The sequence below is a fragment of the Heptranchias perlo genome, chromosome 9, assembly GCF_035084215.1.
Source record: "Heptranchias perlo isolate sHepPer1 chromosome 9, sHepPer1.hap1, whole genome shotgun sequence".
NCBI lineage: Eukaryota > Metazoa > Chordata > Chondrichthyes > Hexanchiformes > Hexanchidae > Heptranchias > Heptranchias perlo.
The window spans coordinates 63,228,231-63,252,336 of NC_090333.1; the positions used below are offsets into that span (position 1 = coordinate 63,228,231).

The 24,106-nt window shown below is 41.8% G+C and overlaps 1 protein-coding gene across 1 annotated transcript in view; it reads right to left on the reverse strand.

The window, feature by feature from the left end:
• The window catches only part of crb1 (crumbs cell polarity complex component 1), an 82,410-nt gene that overhangs the window by 36,668 nt on the left and 21,636 nt on the right, over positions 1-24,106 (reverse strand). The window contains exons 6-8 of the mRNA XM_067989609.1: positions 14,813-15,775; positions 7,946-8,496; positions 4,945-5,110 (exon numbers count right to left, since the gene is read on the reverse strand). Of these exons, the coding sequence (XP_067845710.1) occupies positions 4,945-5,110; positions 7,946-8,496; positions 14,813-15,775 (1,680 nt within the window). The remainder of the gene's footprint in view (positions 1-4,944; positions 5,111-7,945; positions 8,497-14,812; positions 15,776-24,106) is intronic.

The following is a 24,106-nucleotide window of genomic DNA, read 5'->3' on the forward strand; positions in this document are numbered from 1 at the left end:
ATCAAGCAGGCTGCTTTGTCCTGGATGGTGTCGAGCTTCTTGAGTGTTGTTGGAGCTGCACTCATCCAGGCAAGTGGGGAGTATTCCATCACACTCCTGACTTGTGTCATGTAAATGGTGGAAAGGCCTTGGAAAGTCAGGACGTGAGTCACTCACCGCAGAATACCCAGCCTCTGACCTCCTCTTGTAGCCACAGTATTTATATGGCTGGTCCAGTTAAGTTTCTGGTCAATGGTGACCCCCCAGGATGTTGATGGTGGGGGATTCGGTGATGATAATGCCGTAGAATGTCCAGGGGAGTTAGTTAGACTCTTGTTGGAGATGGTCATTGCCTGGCACTTGTCTGGCACGAATGTTACTTGCCACTTATCAGCCCAAGCTTGGATGTTGTCCAGGTCTTGCTGCATGCGGGCACGGACTGCTTCATTATCTGAGGGGTTACGAATGGAACTGAACACTGTGCAATCTTCAGCGAACATCCACACTTCTGACCTTATGATGGAGGGAAGGTCGTTGATGAAGCAGCTGAAGATGATTGGGCCTCCAGTGTTATGGACACAACTGTTGTTACTCCAGAACCTGTATTTGCAGATCCAGATAGACCTACGTGGGCATCTCAGAGGAGATCTGTTTTAGTTGCCTTTTTTTCACTCGAAAGGCTGCGACTGAGTTCACTTGCAGACGGCATTGGCAACAGGCATATATTGTGTTAAACTTTTACATAACTGGATCCTTCCAAACCATCATAAGGAACATATGCCTAATCAGCCAGGCTGATGTCCATAGATACATTTAGCAAATAACATGTGTCATTTTTGCAAGGGGACCATTCTTTCTGTCCTTGGCAACAGCCTCCTGCCGCTTGACATTCAGCTCGACAGGGCACAGAACTTTCACCAGGTGGCAGCATTCCTAGATATCATCCACGTGATCATCCAGGCATCATACACTAACCCAGTGACCAAAGAGCAAGGACTTCAATTCCATTAATGTCCAGGTGGTGTTGGGCCAAATAACATCACCAGGCAATGCTATGCCTGATATCCTGGGCAAACCAATGAAGACTTCATTTTTGTGCCTATCATGCCTGGATTATTTGAAGACACAGGGAGACTGGACAGTTGGATGCTGGAAGACCAGAGCTCCCTTCTTCAGTAATGACTAATAATCTCTCTTTTGCCTTCGACCCCCCGCCCCCCCCCAATCCCCACTGCCAAGAAATCCCAGAACAACAACTGAATGGAAATAAAAATAGGCACATGCTTTAAACTGAATTGGTGTTGAGCACACCACTGGTATGCTGAAGCAAAGATTCAATTGCTTGGACGGATCATCGGGTCCTGCTGAATACTCCAGAAAAGGTGTCAATAATACACCACCATCTGTTAAATGTTGCACAACTTCACTGTAGTAAAAGGAATTAGCATGCAAACCAAACCACTTCCAAAGGAGGACAATGAGGAGGAAGAAGAAGTGGAGGAAGGTGACTTGAAGCCAGGAAAAATGGTGCACCATTCAAATCTGGGTTGGTTTATCTTTGCACTCTTACCGATGCCAGAAAACCTTTTCTGCATTTGCTATAAAAGTGCTGGGTAGCTGGAAGACTGCATCCAATCTGTCCACCACCTCCAGACAGTCCAAACAGCTTCATTTGCAGAAAGGTGCCCTTCTCCCTATTTCCTCACAGCTTTCCACATTTTCCATTGCTTTTCTTTCTGTGCTCTCTCTTTTCTGTGCTGTTTTTCTGCCTTTTTCATTCTCTCTCTCGTCCCATGGCTTTTCTCTGCTGTTTCACTCTATCTCTCTTCTATTGTTATCTGTTTCCTTTCTATTTATTTCATTCACTGCTGTCTTTCTGTGTCTCTCTTCTGTTTCTTCATCTCCATTGCTTTTCACCCAAATGGGCCCTCAATTGGGAGTAACGCAATGATGCTGCATATTATTCCGGAGTTGCCTGATGATACTAACTGATTCTTTTGTATGTCTTCCTCAAATTCTACAGAGATCACAAGTTGAGGAATTGCTGGGGAAATTTTAAATCTACCAGTTTCTGCTGCTGCCATTTTGGCTCTGAAAATCCATGACCTTTCCAGTGGACTCTCATTCTAAGTTTAGTTGGAGTCCACCGGAACAGCTATAAGCTCAGCTGAGAACCAGAATCGTCAGGTCCTGACCTTAAAGAGTTTCCCATCTGGCCTTGTGGAGAAGGGGCCTCAACTTACCCCTACAAGGCCATCAATGGGGCCTTCCTAATTCAGGAGCTCCCACTCCTAGGCCCAAGGCATACGATGGGCATAGGTACGTTTGATATCACCTGAAAGGAGAGGAAGTGGGGCCTACTTAGGGTTCCAGGCTGAGATCCGAGCCTGGAGCTCTGAATATGAGGGAGCCAGAAATTTTTGGGGGTGTTTGAGCTGGCCGCCTATGTTCTGGCCTAGATTGTTCTTCTGGATGGGGTCCATCCCAGGGAAGCCAGCTACTGCTGAAATTTTTGGTTTCTTCGGTGGGGGATGAGGGGTACCAGATATTCCTCCAATCCACTAAAGACCCGCTTCTATTGGCTCCTCCCTTGAACTTTTGAACTTTGATGGGTTCAGCGGTGGTGTTCTGTGGCGAGTGCAATCTCAGCATAACTGGCCTTTATGAATTTGGCCATTTAGGAAAGTGGGTGGGAAAACATACACAATTTTTAAAAACCTTCCCCATAGCCAGACTGGCACTTGACATCTTGTGAGAGTTCTCAAAACAATGAAAGAAAAACTGCGTTCTAACAATATATCAATAAGTTTGATGGGAATCAGTTGGCCATTTTAGCCCAATAAATCAAGCTGGGTACAAATGTGAGATGGAATCTAATGTCTGGGACCAGTGGATCATGACCGATTGAATCACTAAATCAGATAAAAGGTGCTTTCAGTTAAAGGCATTGGATGCTCAGGACAATCTTGATAAAGATTTAGGGGCTAAGGAGGGTAGAATAGAAAACGGGAAGAGTGAGTGAGCTGTATCATAGCAGTCGTCCAAGAGCATGGAGGTAATAGAAGAAACCAAGGGTTAATACACTTGATAAATTCATCGGCCGGTCATTGGGACTTTTATGTTTGTGGAAGGGAGGGAGACTCTATTTAAGCTGCTTATTGGTTATTTGTTGGTGTTTCTGAGAAATTTGTTCTCTAGCTGTTTAAATTATTGAAAAGAATCAATAGATTAGCTATTCAGAAAAGAAGAAAACCCTGTTCTCATCTTTCCTCCTTCATGTAATCTTGATGAAACAAAACTCTAAAGCATGTTTTCAACCTATCCCAGAAGGAGCTTTATAATATCAAATAGGCATTCATTTGGACTAAAATGTAATATATTAATTGCTAGTAATTCACAAACACCATTCTGAAGTATTCAAGCATATGTTTAATTCTAATATGAATTGAAACTCACCACCCTACTAATATAGAACCATGTTAAATGTTTCTTCATAGTAGTTGAGGCAGGTCTGGATAACAGGGAAGAAAACTTACCTGCACACTATAATGAACAGCAAACACTTTAAGGGTCATGGCTTTGGCAAATGGTACTTTGAGTATAGACTCTGAATCATCGGCATCTAATTATAAGACTATATAGCTAGTGGCAAAATGTAGGGTCACTTTACATGATAGCACAACAGAAGGCACTAGGGTTTTGCCGATAATCCAAAACAGTATAATCCCTGTATGTGTGCAGTGCATATGAAGGGCACAAGAAAGCTTATGTAAATATTTTAGAAGCCAAGCACTATGTGTCCTGAAGTTTGAAAAAATAGTGATTTCTTAATGTAAACTCTGAATTCTGAAACCTTTGTCATTTCAAATGATAATGTTGTGCTGTATCAATGTGAAAAACTCAATATTCATTAGACCAATAGCAATGTATATTTACACAAGCTTTCCACTCCCGATAAAGTCCCTTCTTCAGCTTTTAATTTTGAACATCTGAAGAAATAACCTAACTTTTTTGCATTTTGGTGTGATAAAATATAATGGAATACCTGATCCTATAACATTAGAAAAGGGCACAGCATTAAAGTGGAAACAGCATTCTGAATGGGAGTGAATTAGGGTTTTAAAAATCAGACAGTATTTGATAAAGGAATGTCAGATGGCACCATTTATTATCATGCCAATTTTGAGAGAATGAAAACTAATAAAATCATGCTTCCAAAATTCCTGGGCCGTGGAGGGAGATGGTGTGGGGTACCGATTAAACCAGGTTTGGGGGTAGGGGGGGGGGAGAGCACGAAATTTGGGTTGAGACCTGATTCCACCAGGTCTCCGGCCTTTCTCCCCATTACCAAAAATTCCAAATGGTGGGGATGGGTACTTCTTGCAGGCATACTGAATGGACAGTTGCAGATGGGCAGAAGTCCTGATGCCAGTTTCCTAACTGCAAAAGAGAAATTGCTGCCAATGTTTTTACTCTGTCACAAATCCGGGTCTGCCATGGAGCCCTTCTTGGGTTCAGAAGACAAGGACGGCCCCTAGGGAATGCCGTAAGTGCCATGGGCATCCACCATCTTTATGACCCTGAAATTTGGGATGAGGCCATCACCAGGGCAGATTGGCAGCCTGAAGTCCTGCCCTGACACCCTTCTGGAGGTGGAAAGGGGCTCAAGGAGTTTCAGGGCCCAGGTGTTTCAGCAGATGATATGCTCAAGCATAATTAGCTTGTTTAATTTGTCTTGTAGGTTAAAAATTCTTTGTTAAGAATAGAGAGCAAGAAGTACGATTAATGCAACTGTTAGTAACAATGCTTTCATTGCAGCCGACCACTCTTATATATATGTATGATTTCTAAACCATGACTTTAATCAGTATTCTGTGCACTTTTTGCTTTTGCCACACCAATGTCAATGTTTTTCCAAGAACATGTCTGTTGAAATACATAAATGCTTGAAAGCTGTCCACTTACAGTCAAATCCATCACTGAGCAGATGACATTCGGAGTCTAACGGGCAAGGGTTGAGCTGGCACCACTTCACTTGGTTGCATGTTTTTCCTGACATATTTGGAGGACACGTGCATATGAAGTCATCCCAGATGGAGGAACAGGTTCCACCATTCAGACATGGGTTTAACTAAATAAATTAAAAAAGAGGCTGAGTATTAAAGAACGTAAAATTACGTTTGAAAGATTAAATTTTAGACACTGAATCTAACAATTCAAAAAACATTTGATGCATTTTATACCACATGTAATGTTTTCCCTGCCACAAAATTATTTTTGTGCTTCATGGAATTGATGTCACCATAAAGAACAGATGGCACTGTAGGAGTTTTATAGGGAAATCACTGAAAGCACTAATCACAATAATTTGTATTTAATATTTACATTAACATTTAGGATTTAATTAGCTAATGTGTGATGCAAACTGAATATATGATGAGGAGCCGTTGATGATAATCCGAATCCCATTTATAGAACTAAGAGTAACTCTTAGTCAGCCCAGTTGTATGATATGAATTGAATCCTACTGCTATCTTCTATTTGGATATATAGGCATGATGTGGCGATGCCGGTGATGGACTGGGGTGGACAAATGTAAGCAATCTTACAACACCAGGTTATAGTCCAACAGTTTTATTTCAAATAAAACTGTTGGACTATAACCTGGTGTTGTAAGATTGCTTACATTTGGATATATAGGGATAGCATCAGGTAAGCAGAATAATTTACCAACTACAAGCAGCAAGTGATCTGAGCAAAGGTCTACAACTAACTGCATACTCATCCTGAAAGCTAACAACACAGCAGTGTGTGCTACTCATCCATAATTAAGTATCTCTGTTACTACCATTTCACTCCTATCACATCAGCTGGAACACTGTTCCGCGATTACCTTCTGTAACAGCTGTGAGGGAGCTCAGCCATGGAGAGTTACTGGAATTTAAACAGCATCATCTTGCTGCGACAACAAAAGCAGCAACTCACATCGTGATGTCACTCATTGATGATATCATCAGGTATATCATGTTGAAACTTACACCTTATTTCAAAGGAACTGGAGAGCTCAGCATAGCATCAGCAATTTCACATCAGCAGGTCCGCAATGCAACAAAAACGAACACTACAAAAATGTTCAAATGCACCAATTCTCAATGTTATTTTAACTTTCTCACCAATGTTTCTCCCCTCTCCCCTCCCACCCCCCTTTCCTGAATTCTTGACCCCTTGCTGCTGTAGTGCAGAAGTGTGGGCTACTCTCCACTACTTCACCCAAATGGATATTATTCATGTGTGATCCTAAACGGTGAGAATTAAAAAGATATTCCACCATTGGAAACAAGACAACCAAACCGATCCTGTCCTAACCTGATGCCCAAAAAAAAGCACTTCCAGGAGGGGTAGCGATAAGGAACAGGAATGCTGCCTGACTTTTTCTTTCCTAACTTTAGGTTGCACCACTACTGATGCCCTGGCTAAGATCAGTTCACTCAGAACAGACTGGGAACCTTCCTGGACTTGGCTCAGCAAGTTTAACCTGTGAGAAGTTATCAAGGAAAAGTGCTTATTATAAAAATATTATTATTTGTCACATTTTTTGCCCTTTTCTCCCCACTACCATCTCTGCTTGCAGGGTGGGATAATGCATCCTATGGGAATCCACCATGGATTTAAATGTAATATGTGTGGCCAGGAGTTGTGGATGGGAGGCAGAGGCTCGGTGGCGGGCATACCCAGGCAGGTTTCCACCCGGGCCCGCCCAGATCCACCATAAATGTTGGTGGGGAGAGCGGGGTGGGTATAAAATCTACTGTTAAAGCAGTGGCACATCCACATAGATCTGGAGCTGGATCTCCAGCCAGTTTGCTGAGCTGAGGGAGACATATGGAGCCTGGAGACTTCAACATGGCAGGGAAAAACAAGGAAAGTAACTTCGTAAAAAATATATTTTATTGTGACTGTTCTAGTAAAAAAAAGACTCCTCTTCAAAAACCCTATTATTCCCTTTGGTTTACCTACACTGAGAGAAGTTATGGTTTAATAAAAAAATATTCAATGATATTACAGGCAGGTCAGAGCATCTTAATAGGGAATCTTTAGATTTATTAATAATAAGATTAAAGTCCTGCAAAATTCCACAGAAGATAAGTACACCTAGCATTAAAGATCAAAAGACAATCATGTGCTATTCAATCGATATTTCTGACTATAGATTAATTTCTGAGTCATGACCTGCAGGTGGTGTGCTCAGAGAGTTATCTTTCAAGGAACAGAAATATATTTTAATGTGGAACACATTAAATTCTATTTATTCAATATTTTTTTATTTTCTCTTAATCACTCCACTTTCCCTCTTTATTTGAAAATGTCTCTCTCTCTCTGGTACCTGAGAAGGCAGTGGTCTGAATGGTGGACTCCTTTAGTGTCAACTCTTCATGACAACTACCAGTTTTGCATGTGAGGTTATGGCATTCTGATGACTTTTTTCTTACAATTTGTTGTCCTCATATTGAATATGAGCGTGAATAGATAAAGGATTCAGTTAACAAAGATGTGTGTTGAAAACAATCTACTGTACAGCCTCCTGGGACTTGAGCACATAATCCAGGCTGGCACTCCAGTACAGTACTGAGGGAGTGCCGCACTGTCGGAGGTGTTGTCTTTCAGATGAGACGTTAAACCGAGGGCCTGTCTGCCCTCTCAGGTGGACATATTTCAAAGAATAGCTGGGGAATTCTCCCCTGTGTCTTGGCCAATATTTCTCCCTCAGCCAACACCTAAAAACAGATTATCTGGTCATTATCACATTGCTGTTTGCGGGACCTTGCTGTGCGTAAATTGGCTGCCGTGTTTCCTACATTACAATAGTGACTACACTTTAAAAGTACTTCTTTGGCTGTAAAGTGCTTTGGGACATCCTGAAGTTGTGAAAGGTGCTATATAAATGCAAGTTATTTCTTTCTTTTACCTTGCATGCATTGTCACCAATGCAACCACTTGTTACATTTACAAGTGTTCTGTTACTGTAAGAATCCTCAGAGACACCAATAGGATAAAACTCCAGTCTTTTGCTGTTGATTCTTACGTCCTGGATACATCCTTTAAAGTATCTTCCATCATGAGCTGGTTCGAGCTGATCTGGCAGACCTCCAATATATGCCACATCACCAGCTCGAACTCTAATTGGATGAATAAGAATGTAGTCTACCCTCTGTCCAGACTGAACAAGTTCCATTTTGTTTTTTTTTAACTTCACAGTTATTAAATGAAAACCACTGTCAGTAGTATAATGACTACTTATGAGGGTTTCGGACAAATGAGTTTGGACTACAATTTTGCCAGTGTCCAGCCATATCTGAAGGTACAGAGCACTGCTGTTCTTCAGGACGAATAACAAGCCATTTGGTTTTCGTGATCGGACGAACATCGATATGTTCACCTCTTCTCCAAGATCATCATCAATGGTAAACAAAGCATATCCTTTGTAATCTTCATGGCCAAATCCACCTGGAATGAATTCTGTTAAAAGACAAATAAAATTAGTTTAACAGCCTTGTAAAAATAGGTATTATTTATAAAGTAGTAAAAAAGTATTGAAACATTCCAAAATATTGAAGAAATCTTTAGCTCATAAAGAATCATCATGAATTTACCTGACTATTGTAACTAGCTTTGTATAAATGAACCTTCAAACTATTCTTGAAAAGCACTCAATGATTCTCACAAACTGGAAGTGAAGGGTTTGAAAGTCTATCAAGACGATCCCACTTAACTATCTCCACATTACTTGATACATCAATATTTATATCAAGGAAGCTGGTCCCACCTCCCCCCACCCCAAGAAAAGTTCTCACATTGGGGGCATTTTCTTAAAGAGTAGAAATAGCCAGATTTTCAAGGATAAAAGCCCAGGAAGCATTCTGTTGGTGAAGGCACAATGGCAAATAAAACACATGGTGGGAATATCTCGGGTGAGGAGAGAGGGCAGGTTTACTCAACACTGAGCTACTTCAGAGCGAAAGAATTTGGGAAGGTAGTCTAACAAAGCTTAGGTTTGACATTACATGGGCTCGGAATTTCCTCAAAGATGCTCCTGCTCCACTGTCGTAACTTCGCTGGAAATGCGGCGGAAACCCTGCTGGGAGTTTAACTGGGAATGGATTTTGGCTGGGCTTGGAGCAAGCATCAAACCTGCCCAATGTCATCAATTTGAGGCCTGGACTATTTTAACTCCCGGGCCTCATTTGCAATCTGTCGGCCAGCTGCCCGCCCAAAATGGACGGAAAGAAACATCTGGCTGGCTTTGGGCAGATCAAAATGAGGGCACGATGGTAATTCACACGGGAATGGGGGGCGGGAGGGGGGGGGATCGGTACTGTTTTATGGGTGGTTGGGAAGGGTGGGGGGAGCCCAGGGCAGCAAAGGCCCAGACTTTTCTTGTGGGACCCAGAGGAGCATCCTGCTCCTCCTGGCACCACTAGGATAAGTTTCTGACTTACCTTAGAGGACCTCCTCTTCTTCCCCACCAGTATTTACTGAGCGGAGCACCCACAATGGGTGTCCCACTCATTAGGCCGTTAAAATGCCATTGTGGTCTCAATGACACTTCTGTTCACTGTGTATATCAATGATTTGGATATAGGCCTGGAAGGAGAGGTGTCAAAATTTGCAGGTGATACCAAAGTAGGTGGTATTGTTAATTCTTTAGAAGACCAAAGGAAACTATGAAGGGATATTGATAAGATGGGCAAATAAGCTAAGAAATAGCAGATGTAATTTAATTTCAGTAGGGATACGGTGGTGCATTTTGGTTAACGCAGCAGTAATTATACACTGAACGGAAGTCGGCTCAGTGCTGTGGAAACACAAAGGGACTTGGGGATATAGGTTCACAGAACATTAAAGGCAGTATGATCAGGTTGATAATGATATAAAAAAAGCTAATAGAATTCTAGGTTTCATCTCAAGAGGTTTAGTATATAAAAGCCAAGAGCTAATGATGAACCTGTATAAAACTTTAAGAAGATCTCAGTTAGAGTACTGTGTGCAATTTTGGGCTCCACACTATAGAAAGGATATTGAAGCTTTAGCGAGTGTATAATGCAGATTCACTAGGGTGCTGTCTGATATGAGAAATACAAGTACAAAGAAAGACTTGAAAAATGTTTAGTTAGAACAACAAAGATTACAGGGTGATACAATATAAGTGTTTAAAGGATAGGACAGAGTTGATAGAAGTAGACTGTTTCCAGTAGTTGAGGAGTCAAGAACCAGGGGTCACAGATACAAGATTAAATGTAATAGATTTAGAACAGAGGGCAGGAGAAACTTCTTCATTCAGAGTTGTGAGGCTTGGAATTCACTTCCAGGGTTAGTGGTTGAGGCTGAAACTGTTAACCTTCAAGATTAGATTGGATAGGTGGATGTAGGAAAAGGGATTGAAGGTATATGGGAACAGGATGGGTAAATGTGAATAACTATTTGCTTGCTTGGAGGGTAAACACCAACATGAACTGGTTTAGCTTAATGGCCTGTGTCCGTGTAGTAACGTCTATGTATTTCTATGATCATAGGATCCCAATTTGCATCTATTAATGAGGGTCCTGCCTGAGTCAGTCGCCTTAGCCTTCTAAAAGAAGGGACACAGTTAAGATAGCGGTGGGGGTAAGTTGAGTGGGAACAGGGTGGTAAGTCTTTGCACAGCTATTTTAACTGCCTGCTCGCCCCCGTTCCTGCCGGAAGGAGTAGGTTAAAATTCCCTCCCATAAACAGGGTTTCTGCTGCACTTCCAGGGAAGTTTGGAAGCAGCTCCGAGGAAAATCCTGGGCACGCAGTTAAACTCCAGTGCAGTGGAAAACCAGGTTTAAAAATGCTTGGATCTTGTTAACACTTTTTTAACCTATTTGCATTTGATTTAAATGTTTAGGCAGTGCTGATGGGTTGCCAGCACTCACGAAACAATTACATTTTAATTGCTGGGCGAGGCGCTGTGCAATGAACGGTTACATGCATGTGCAGAGCTTTCTGCTGGGCAGCAGAATTGCAGTATAACCTGGGTACCCCTACTGCAGTTACTAGCCTGAGTCTGGAAGCTACAGTATAAATGCAGCTTCAATCAATGAAGGTTTAAGTGCAGAAGAACTGTGCAAGAGTATGGAGGATCTTTATACTCCTCTTGCCGATGGAGCAGATTAGGGATCTTCTTACTGATGCAACTGTGTGCGTGTGCGTGTGTGCTTGTGCAGGCGTGCACGTGTGTGTGTGTGTGTGTGTTGAACAGTGACACTGTGAAGAGACTGCAGTGAGGTCTGAAAGGATACAACTAACCAATGGTGTATAATTTGGTCTTGGGCAGTAGTGCAAAATGGGCGATAGCGAATCGGCTGCCTGTTTTGCACTCCGCACAATTTTCTTCTTCATTGAAGTCAATAGAAAAGGATATTGGGCGGGGTGTGAAATGGGCGGCCGATTCACTATCGCCCATCTTGCACTGCTGCCCAAGACTAATTTATATCCCAATGAGCCCTACTGTAAACTGGACAAGTTTTATGTGACTATTAGTAAAACCCTCAGGAGAGTCTAGAACTAGGGGGCATAGTCTCAGGATGAAGGGTCGGCCATTGAGGACTGAGATGAGGAGGAATTTCTTCACTCAGAGGGTTGTGAATCTTTAGAATTCTCTACCCCAGAGGGCTGTGGATGCTGAGTCATGAGTATATTCAAGGCTGGAATAGATAGATTTTTGGACTCTAGGGGAATCAAGGGATATGGGGATCTGGCGGGAAAGTGGAGTTGAGGTCGAAGATCAGCCATGATCTGATTGAATGGCGGAGCAGGCTCGAGGGGCTGTATGGCCTACTCCTGCTCCTATTTCTTATGTTCTTAAAACCAGATGTCAAAATTCAAATACAGATGTGAATAACTGCTGGATAATTAATGACATTTATAAAAGCAATGGTGGAACAGGAGTAGGCCATTTAGCCCTTCCAGCCTGTTCCACCATTCAATGAGATCATGGCTGATCTGTGACCTAACTCCATGTGCTTGCCTTAGCCCCATATCCCTTAATACCTTTGGTTAACAAAAATCTATTCATCTCAGATTTAAAATTAACAATTGAGCTAGCATCAACTGTCATTTGCGGAAGAGAGTTCCAAACTTCTACCACCCTTTGCATGTAGAAGTGTTTCCTAACTTCACTCCTGAAAGTCCTGGCTCTAATTTTTGGGCTGTCCCTTAGTCCTAGACTTCCCAACCAGCGGAAATAGTTTCTCTCTATCTACCCGATCACCTCCCTTTAATATCTTGAAAACTTTGTTCAAATCACCCCTTAATCTTCTAAATTCTAGGGAATATAACCCTAGTTTGTGTAATCTCTCCTCGTAATTTAACCCTTGGAGTCCAGGTATCATTCTAGTAAATCTACGCTGCCCTCCCTTCAAGGCCAATATATCCTTCTTAAGGTGTGGTGCCCAGAACTGAATACAGTACTCCAGATGTGGTCTAACCAGGGCTTTGTATATCTACAGAATAACTTCTACCCCCTTGTATTCTAGTACTCTAGATATAAAGGCCAGCATTCCATTAGCCTTTTTGATTATTTTCTGTTCTTGTCCATGACATTTTAATGATCTATGTATATGGATCCCTAAGTCTCTTTGGACCTTCACTTTTTTGAGCTTTTCACCGTTTAGAAAATACTCTGATCTATCCTTTTTAGGTCCAAAGTGGATGACCTCAGACATCGAATGTGCGGAGAACATTGAAATCCATTTGCCACTTAATCTATTATTATCTCTCTGTAGTTTTATGCTTCCATCTACATTGCTTACAATGCTGCCTATCTTTGTGTCATCGACAAACTTGGATATGTGGCTCTCTATCCCGTCATCTAAGTCGTTAATAAATACAGTGAATAATTGAGGTCCCAACACAGATCCTGTGGGACACCACTAATCACATCCTGCCATTTTGAGTACCTGCCCATTATCCCTACTCTCTGTCTCCTGCCGCTCAGCCAATTTCCTAACCAGGTCAATAATTTGCCCTCAATTCCATGAGCTTCAACTTTAGCTAACAGTCTCTAATGAGAGACTTTATCAAATGTCTTCTGGAAGTCCAGATAAATAACATCCATTGACATTCCCCTGTCCATTTCTTTAGTCACCTCTTCAAAACATCCTATCAGGTTCGTCAGACATGACCTACCCTTTACAAATCCATGTTGGCTCTAACGGATTAGCTGAAAATTTTCAGGGTATTCAGTCATTCTACCTTTAATTATAGAATCTAGTAATTTACTGACAACAAATGTTAGGCTAACTGGTCTATAATTTCCTGGTTTCCCTCTCTCACCTTTCTTGGATAGCGGGGGACATGTGCGATTTTCCAATCTAAAGGAATGTTTCCTGAATCGAGAGAACTTTGGAAGATTATAGTTAGGGAATCTGCAATGTTCTCACCTACTTCCTTTAAAATCCTGGGATGGAAACCATCTGGTCCTGGGGTTTTATCACTCTTTAGTGCCATTATTTTCTTCATTACTGTTAATTTGCTTACGTTAATTATGGTGAGTCCCCATCCTTGATTCAAAATTAGTTTCCTTGTGGTGTCCGGCATGCTATCCTCTTTCTCTACTGTAAATACTGACACAAAGTAATTATTTAACATGTCTGCCATTTCCTTATTTTTATTTACAATATCACCATTATCTGTTTTTAAGGGGCTTACATTGCTTTTGGCCACTCTCTTTTGCCTAATATAATTGTAAAAAATGTTTGTGTTGATTTTGATATCCCTTCCAAGTTTCTTTTCATACTCACTTTTTGTAACTCTTACTATCTGTTTTGTCACCCTTTGCTGTTCTTTGTATCTCTCCCAGTTGCCAGGATCTGTGCTATTTTTTGCATGCTTTTTCTTTTAGTTTTATCCTGTTCCTTACCTCTTCTGTCGTCCATGGCTGTTTTTTTTGGTAAGCACAGCTCTTGCTCCTTTGGGGTATAAACTGGTTCTGTATCACGTTAAATTCTTTTTTGAACACCTCCCACTGGGCATTTTACCCATTAACAGATTTGCCCAGTTCACTGTGGACAGTCTCTGTCTCATCCCGTTGAAGTCGGCCTTACCAAAATTTAGAATCTTAGTAGCTGATATTGTTAATTGTATGATTTATATCAATTAGTGTTAATTTTATCCAGGTGGTGGATATCAATTGGGGACTCTTCTGTTTCCTTTTCATAGGAGAGCCTGACTCGGGTGTGGTGTATGTGTAAGGGGAATCTCTGTGAATAAAGACTAGGAAGCAACTAGAGACCAGGCTTTAGTATTCTATCCTTCACCACCTGGCTATCCAATTTTAACAGATACGAGTTTCTCCCTTTCAAACACAACGTTGAACTCAATCATATTATGATCGCTCTTAGATAAATGTATAATAACTGTAGAGGTGGTAAAGGGAAGATTTTATAACTCAAAATTATGCATTTAATTGGAATTCATTCTGATGCTTTTTAATTATAAATTTGATACATTTCTAGTTACGATTTTGTAAGCCAATTTATTGCTGGTAATATGTATCTTTGTAATAGTTTTATCATTAATAATTTTTCTGAAATACATTAATCTAAAATGATCAAAGAAATATTAAAATATTTTATTGAAATGAGATTTTTATGCAGCATTATGAACTATTTCAGTAATTACTCAACATAAAACTATACAATTACATCCCAGTACTTAAATAGCAATTAAGTAATATATTCAGTGAAGACACCTTGCATCAAAACAAATGGAAAGCAATAATTTTGAATGTTGAAATATCATTTGGGCTATTTACCTTCCGAACAGTTAAATCCCATGTATGGTCTGAAACATTCACATTTGTAATTCAGCAATAAATCAATGCATTGGCCCTTGCTCTGGCATGGGTTCCTCTGGCACCATTCATTCTCGCTGCACCCTGGCTTGACATTCAGTGTTGAATCAACTGAAAGATTTTCTACGTCAATTACTTGCGAATCCACCTCCACATCCTGGAGGCAACCAACAAAATAAGGCTGAGACTGGATGACGTTGGTGACTTTTGGAAAATCTCTGTATTCATCTTCTGTGCCCCCAAAGAAGGTATTTTCAAATGCAGAAGCAAGTTGGCCGCTCTCCAGCCCGACAAATTTTTGGATCGCACATTCTTCTGGACATGAATTGTCCAGGAGCTTTACAGAAAAGTCACTGCCTAATGTCACTTCCACAGTATGCCAGTCACCATCACTTACATTCTTAAAAATCTCAAGAGCTGCAACCAGCTGATTCTTCATTTGCAGAGATGCATATAAATGCCCATTGAACAATTCCAGTTTCATAAATGTATCTTTGTTCCCTCTATGAAATATAATTGCACTGGACAGTATAGTTCTACACCTCAGGAATACACGGTAGCGAAGTTTATCCATGGACTCCTCAAGTTTCCTGGCACTTGCTGTTTTAATACGAAGATATCCACTGACTGCAAAAGAAAAGGTTGTTGATCGTTGACAGTTCAAACCAGCGTAACCGTTAGCACAGAGACAATAGTGCCGATGTTGTGCGTCCTTTAGGAAAGGGATACACACAGCTCTGTTCTGACACTCATGGTTCTCACAGCCAGTCAGAATGTCTGTACAGTTTTTGCCTCCATAAAAAACTTCTTGTTGATTTCTTGCTGGGCAGTGACAGATGTAACTCTCCACAGTATTCTGACACGTTCCACCATTTTGACAAGGATTTGAGTCACACTCGTTAACATCCATCTCACAGTGAGAACCTTGAAAAGAAAGCACATGCTTTTTCCCGTCTATTTATCTGTAATATATTAACGATTTTGTGCATTGTGTGCACTTCCTGCAAGTGTCACACTTACTTCTTGTCACATTTTAGTTGTCATGCTTCAACACAATGTCACTCTTAAGCATACCCTCTGACTTACCATAGTGTTATCTCATTTTATATATACGCACACTCCTTAACAATTAGAAAGTTCAGTGGATAAACTTTAACCGTATGACCTTTCCTTGAGGACAATCCTTTTTATAGAATTTTACAATCTTTCTATCTGCACAGTATGTAATATTGGAGGAAGAATGATATCCCCTGTAATAAGAAAAATAAGCTGTTCTCTTTATTTGGAGAATGCATTTAGTTGAAAAGGGCAAGCTATTCTGCAAATACAAAACGATTGGAGTATTATTCATTTATTGTAGTCAAAACGTTGACATTTTATCATCAAATGAACGAAAGTGCTAATTAGTTTTAATTTTTAAATATATTTTCTTCAGTACATACTTTCAGTTTTGTAAAATCAGCTACGGTTTGCCCCATCAAATTACAACATGAATATGCAGCCGAAGCCATCCAGGTGCTAAAAGTCATACTCTGCCCTTACTCCACTAGGTGTGTCGAGGAGGCTCAAGCCTGTGGGGCGATCCCATTCGATCTGATCCCCGTTTGGACGGAGCTTCTCATCTGCGCCAGGCCCCAAAACCTCCCTCGGGAGCCTGCGCCTCACAACTTGAGCTGTCTCTTGGAAGTTCCCTCCGTGCCATTCCACTCTGCATGGAGGGGTTTACTGCACGGGCTGCTCCCGCAGACTCTCCACTTCATCGCCCTCGTCTCCCATCTGGACAAGCCTTGGTGTGCTATCTTGCCGTCTGGCAGAGGCGAGGGTCCCCAATGGAGAGCTCTCTACGTGGGAGTCTTCCCCTGCACCATTGGGGAGATGGGGTGGAGAATGCTGCACTGTGGAGTCCCCACAAACTGGCTACTAAGCTGTTTTATGGATACCCAGGCTGCTTGCAATTTCTGCGGCCTGGAGGAGTCCTGTTTTTATGTTTACAATGAGTGTGAGAGGTTGCAGCCCCTATTTCAATATTAAAGGGGGCTGCTCCTCAAGGTTTGTTTGCATCATTCCCACACTCCTGATCTTTCGCTGCCTGGTGAGGAGGGGGCGGGCAAGTCAGAGGATGTCCTCGTGGGTCTGCTCCTGGGTCTGACCAAGGTGGCCGTCTGCAGGTCCAGGCTAGACGTGGCCCGTGGGGGCGATCCCTCCGACTGACTGCCTCTCTTCCGCGGCATTCTCCGCGCCCGGGTGGCCCTGAAGAAAGAGCACATGGTGTCTGCCGGTACGTTTGAGGTATTCCACGACTGGTGGGCACCACAGGGACTGGAGTACATCATCAACACAGATAACAAAATTATGATTTAATTTGATTTTGTTTAATTTATTATTGATCAGTCAAGACCCCACCCCCCCCCCCTTTTTAAGGGGCTTAAACAACAATAGAATGACAACATGAAATTGACAAAAGATGCATCTGAAGTTCTGATGTTTCACCGTTATGTAATGACAGGTCCTTGGCCTGTGTTCCCCTTCTGATTGGTCGGAATGGGTCACTGCTGTGGTAAATCTTCCAATTTACTATATGCCTCATTTCCCCCCACTTCCTGTTATAGTTCAGACTTTTTAAATGCTGGTTCTGTATCAAAACCTGTAACAGAGTTTCTTCCAGTATATATCGCAGGGATAACAATTATCTTGTTTACCAATAACACTGCACACTGGGATTTGTGACATTTTTTGGTATTATTCCTGTTAGTTCAGAAGGTGGGAAATATCAAACACTAGACCCACTTTGTGTTTAGTCCAAATTTATTTACAAAAGAATATTTTTCCACTGACTTACTTCCCACGGTGGATCTGTAGTTATTGCTTAGTGAAATATTGAACAATTGTTGAGTCTCCCACAACCAACACTTTGAGCAGGTGTTCATTTGCTATGAACTCGGTCTGACTCACTTCAGGTGTATCATCTGAGCTCAGCATGAAAACATCTTAACCCCCCAATAGAAATATCTTGAGCAATACAAAAATAACTCATCCCAAACAGTACTTTTTAGATCAGAAATGTTATTTAACAGTTGTTACTTGTGAATTTTTGTCTGGCTCATGTGATGCACTCAGGACATTGTCGTTTCACAGGAAAGGGCTGAGAAGTGCAGCTCCCAAGTTCCATCTCTCTCGTACACAGAATTTATCAACAGAAGCGAGAACTTCCCATCCCAGTTCAACAATTGGAGGTCTGGGAATACAGCAGCACTCAAGCCCCAGGCACCAGAGAGAAAGGTAGGCCTGGATGAAGGAAATTTCTGGAAGGCACTTCAAGCATACAATGGCTAACTTTATAGGTACCTTTTCAGAATTATATAATTTCTAATTACATAGAATTACGTAGAATGTACAGCACAGAAACAGGCCATTCGGCCCAACTGATCCATGCCGGTATTTATGCTCCACTCGAGCTTCCTCCCACCCTTCTTCATCTAACCCCATCAACATATCCTTCTGTTCCTTTCTCACCCGTGTTTATCTAGCTTCCCCTTAAATGCATCTATGCTATTTGCCTCAATTACTCCTTGTGGTAGCAAATTCCACATTCTACCCACTCTCTGGGTAAAGAAATTTCTCCTGAATTCCTTATTGGATATATTAGTTTTATTAGGATTTATTATCTTCTATTTATGGTCCCAAGTTTTGATCCCCCCACGAAGTAATTATAGTCTAAGTGTAGTTTAACTTATACACTTGCGTACTGGGATGTGTCCGAAAACAACAGGACTTGGAAAAAAAAATGTTTGAGCAATTTGTTCTTTTTGTGGTACTTGCTACTTTGCAATTATTAGTTTTTGGAAACAAATTGAGAATTTTTTTTTTTTTTTGGGTGGGGGAGGAACTGATAGATGTTGATTCATAGCTTGATTGGTTTATGTTTAGTCGATAAACTATTAAAGTCAAACATCCTGATTAACTTAACAGTTTGTGGTTATTTGAGCCAGTCATGAGTTTTGGCCAAACAACATGTGACGTGTTAAATGCAAGATTTTTATTTATGTTGATTGATATCTACATAATAGTTTAGGATATCTAACAGAGATATGGGGTAAATGTTAACAATGAGGTGGGATCTCAGGGCGGGGCGGGGGGTTCAGTAAGCAGGTGGGAAACCGGGAAAACATTTTTGTGCGTGTTCCCGAGCGATCGAGACTCAATAGAAGGCACTTAATTCTGCTTCCCTGTTTTGTGTCTCCAAGCAGCGCAGATACTCACACCTCAGTGGGTACTATTAGAGAGTTAGTTGGGTTGTCACCTGGTGAATCAACACACACAAGTGAGCACAAGCAGACACAGGTGGCAGCTGTGAAGAGTCTGCATCGGGGGGACGCACTCCTCTCCAAGCTCTGCTCAGCTGGACACAGATGCTGAACCCCGGGGGGCATCCTTGAAAAGAAGAATGATTGAGTTACAGATGCACCTTTGCATGTGCTGGAAGACTTGCCACGCTCAGTCTCCACGTTAGCAGAGAGGACGGATGAGTTCACCTCCAGCATTAGTGGACTGATGGTGCAGGTAAGTGCGGGACTGTCTGTTATGGAGAGAAAAGCAAGGCTCACAAATTAATCCATTCAGGCCCTGACAATGGCCGTGCAGACTCAGGGTGAACAACATTCTGCCGTCTTAAACAGGCAGACAGATACATTAGCAATGGCCTTACAAGGAATCACACATGTCCTCCAAGCTGTTGTCCTGCAGAGTGGTAGGAGTGATGTGGTCCTGGCCCTGGCCCAGGAGAGGGATGATGGTGAAAGGGGACATGGAAGTGGGGACTCCACTCAAAGTGCTCTCATATCTCACTCCATTGCACCCCCCCCCCCCCACCACCAAACCAGTATCCACAATGCTGCCTCCTCTCCCGATGACTGAGTCTGCCCCTGCACAGGTGCAGGTGGAGCAGTCTTTGGCGGGGCCCTTCCGGGTTCCAAAACCCAGAGGTTATAGGCCAAGAGCATCTCAGCAGTCAGCGCAGGGACCTGAACAATCTGCCACTACCTCTGCTGAAGCCACAGGGGGTGACCCACGTGGAAATAGTAGGAAGAGGAAGGCGAAGGTTTTGTAATCACCAAGGGTGTCTGACGCAATGTCATGTTTTTCATTTATATTTGTTTTTTCTTACATGCACATTAAATGTTATAATTCTCACCACCACTGCCACCTCTTGTCCATTCTTGAGCCCTTGCATGTCCCTCATCATAAACGGCAAGACTTGATGCCACCCATTGGGCGTTTACAATGGGTACATGTGTGATTGTAGGATTGTTTTGTGCAAATGGTGGGGAGGGGTAGGGGGCTGGTGTTGGTGGTTGTTCCAGGTGGTCTAAGTACTTGACTGTCTTCACTTTGCAAACCTCCTTATGAGAATCTATCAAATATGAGTGACTCCCTGGCATCACGAGCAGCCAGATGTGCCAGTGCTCTGCTGATGGGTTCTCCTCCTCCTCCTCATCTTCTTCAATGTTGATGGCAAGTGCGGATGCTTCATGAAGGCATAGGACCTCATCCACCGGTAACTCTCTTTGTTGAGCGTAGTTGTGCAGGACGCAACACACAACTATTATTCTACACACCCTCATCGATGAGTACTGAAGGGCTTCCCCACATCGATCCAGGCACCTGAAGTGCATCTTATGGCTTGTTCAATGACAGACATGAAGGAATCTGTAGATGTCTGCAACCACCTGATGACTCAACCTGAGCCTTCATAGGCACTGCTCCTCAGAGAGGTCCAGGAAGATCAGCCTCTGTCTGTAGACCCTTTCATGTGGGTAGTGCCTCTTGCGATCTCGGCCCCTCCGTTGGTCCCCTCTCTGCTTTTCTGCAGGTCCTTGTGGTGCACCTCTGTCTTGTGGAGCTGCAACTCCCAGAACTACACGCCGTGCCTGCCGCAGATGGTGATGTGCCTCCTCCTCAGATGTACTGCTGGATACATGCATTGCAGCCCCTCCCTCTCCGTCCTGATGGTGTCAGTTTGAGGGGGTCCAAATATAGGTAAGTATGTGTGAACACAAGAATTCTGAGTGTCAATAAAGAAATCTGAGTCTAAACACAGAGAACTCCCAGCTAAAGGTTTGTCTGAGAGAATTGAGTGCCCTGCTGCAAAAACTCACCTTTTCTTCACATGTGTCAATCACTGGTTTAAAGGTCCAAATGGGTGCCGGCTGCAACTCGCTGCTGCTTCCATGGGGTCTTTCAGAGGCCACGGGAGACATGTTAAGGGAAAGTTAAAATCATTTGATACAAAAATGTAATCCCCTTAACTGCTTCAGCGGCGTTAATTGCACCTTTAAATATCGACACGTTGGCTTTAGGTGCCGGTGGGACTTGTGGGTTTCAGAAGCATGCGCGCACTCCCGGGTACGTCTGGATCAAACCCGGAAGTTGTCGGGTTAGAGCTGGGATTCGGTCCCACTCCCAAAACCAACAATTTTCACTGCCCACTCGCCCCCAACCCACCCGTTCTTAGGGGTTAAAATTTACCCCATGGTGTTTCTTTTTTAAATTCTAACACATCATAGATTAGAATACTCTCCTTAAAATGATTATCCTGTATGTATGTGGAAAACCAGTTGTACGCATAACATGTGTGCAATGCAATTTATTACAATTTGTTCCACTAACCAACGTACAAAAATGATATTATAAACAAATAGAAATACTTTTAATGAACAGGTTTTAACAACAACAGATATTTTCTGGAAAATCAGCACATAAGAAGTTAATTGTCTTATACCCTTCCATATTGAAGGGACAGCAGCTCAGTGGATTATGGAGATTAGTCTATTATTGGTTACAGTGTATGAAACGTAAATATCTTGGTGACTCTTGATTATGAAAGTGCAACTTAACATAGCTTTTTTGAAAAACAATTGACGCTAATCTCAAGAAAAATATTTCCAGTTCAGTAAAACAGGAAAGTAATTCACATGATTGATTTGCAAAATTTATAAAGTTGGTAACAATTTTTTTAACTCAAGCTATACAATCGGCTATGATTGTGATTCCTCTGGATCCAGGCAATATGAATTAAATTTAAAAGATGATTTTTCAAAAAGTCCAAATGATGAGCGATTTCTTTAGCACTCTGTATTGAAATTTAATAAGTCTAAGATTAAACTAAAATAGGCATGTATAACGAAACAACTCTTTTTATATGTGATGGTATCAGCTATCTTTTTTCCCTATTAAAGCATCACCACTGGACTCCACCTTTATGCTTTTAATTGAATAGAATATTCTCAAACTGCATCAAGAAAAAGTTACCTGTGATGAGAATCATGAAAATGAAGGAAGCCGGAAGCACTAATGAGACCATTGTTCCCAGTGTGATTAAAACACAAGACCTGCATCCAAACTCTTTGAAAACAATATGCAAAAATCTTCAGAACTATGTTGATTCAACGGCTGTCGATTGTGCGGTTAATTCGATTCTCATTGTTAACTTGTATTCTATCTGCACACTTGTTCCTTTGCCTACCATGCCTGCTGACTTAGCTCAGTGCAAAATGTTCTGAAAGCCAGATCAGCCAGGCTTAGCTTAAGGATCAGTAAATTCCTTTTCTTACACAATAGTATGTGCAGTCAGTCTCTGTGACCCACTTAGGCTGCTCCCCTCAACTGCAACACAACTAGTGGCATTGAAAAATATGAATACTGTAAAAAAAACAGTCCAAAAAATCTCACTGCTTTAGCCCAATTTCCCTTAAGGTTAGAAGCATTTATTACTGCAAACAGATTAGGAGATTTAATAAAAGAGATTGTCAGTAATATAAAGGTCATTTGTTTAGAAAATAAATAAATAGTGATAAGCTGGCTTTAACCCACGTGCTGTGTATGTATTCGTATACAGAGTGGATTTTGAGGTTTTACAATTACACTAACCTCATTTATTACTTACACAAACTTGAAAGGTGATAGCAATATTACTGCAAAAAATGTGAACCATTACTCACACACCTGAAGGTTTAATTTCTTCTGGTAGTGCACTGCTTAATGTGTTTGCACACTTAAAATTCTTTTGTGTGCTATTTTAATCCAGCCATTACCCTATTTAAAATAAATGGGTTAACAATTGTATTAAAATAGCACACAATCAAATTTATGCAAAAATATTAAGCAGTGCACTATCAGAAGAACCCCCTGGAAAAAAAAATTACTTTGGAGGAAGTCACTTCAGAACAAAATGTTTTTTTTGTTTTAAAATTGATGATTATGAGGATGGTATGGAAACAGTGGGAAAATACATGTTTGATCTACTGCTCTGTTGAGTTCCTGGTCTCAACGAGGCTGCTGTTTTGGAAGGCACCAAGTAAAAAGGCTTCTGGCCTCCAGAGAGAGGAGGCGAAGTCAGAGAGTGGTTGCCTGGGTGTTCTCGCATGTCTTTTAGTAGCTGACTCAAAGTAGCATTGCCAGAGGCCTATCCTCAGGCCGCAGGTCACAAGCCCCCTTTGGCTGCAGGTACCCATTGCTTTGAGATTCTAGGACACTGAAGCAAAAAAAAGGTACGAAAAGAGACTAACATTGAAAGACTATTCTGCTTTAAAAGGTTTGACCTACAGATTTTAGGTATGTTCATCTTGAAATTAAGTAGACTTTGTCAAATAAAAGGTACTGGCCCCATTTTTCTCTACAATTAAAACAGGATTCTATCCACCAGGCATAAAGTGTCACAAAATATGCATTAATTTAGATTTAAATGTAAATAGGCACACTTGAACCACTTTGTCCATGCAGTTCTAGATATGCTGTTAGGTATCAACTGTGACTCAGTGGTAGCACTCTCACCTCTGAGTCAGAAGGTTGTGGGTTCAAGTTCCACTCCAGGGACCTGAGCAAATAATCTAGGCTGACACCTCAATGCAGTACTGAGGGAGTGCTGCACTGTCAGAGGGTCAGTACTGAGGGAGTGCTGCACTGTCAGAGGGTCAGTACTGAGGGAGTGCTGCACTGTCAGAGGGTCAGTACTGAGGGAGTGCTGCACTGTCAGAGGGTCAGTACTGAGGGAGTGCTGCACTGTCAGAGGTGCTGTCATTTGGATGAGCTGTTAAACCAAAACTTTGTTTGCCCTCTCAGGTGGACGTAGAAGATTCCATGGCCACTATTTGAAGAAGAACAGAGGAGTTGTCCTGATGTTCTGGCCAATATTTATCCCTCAACCAAAATCAATAAAACAGATTATCTGGTCATTATCACATTGCTGTTTGTGGGACC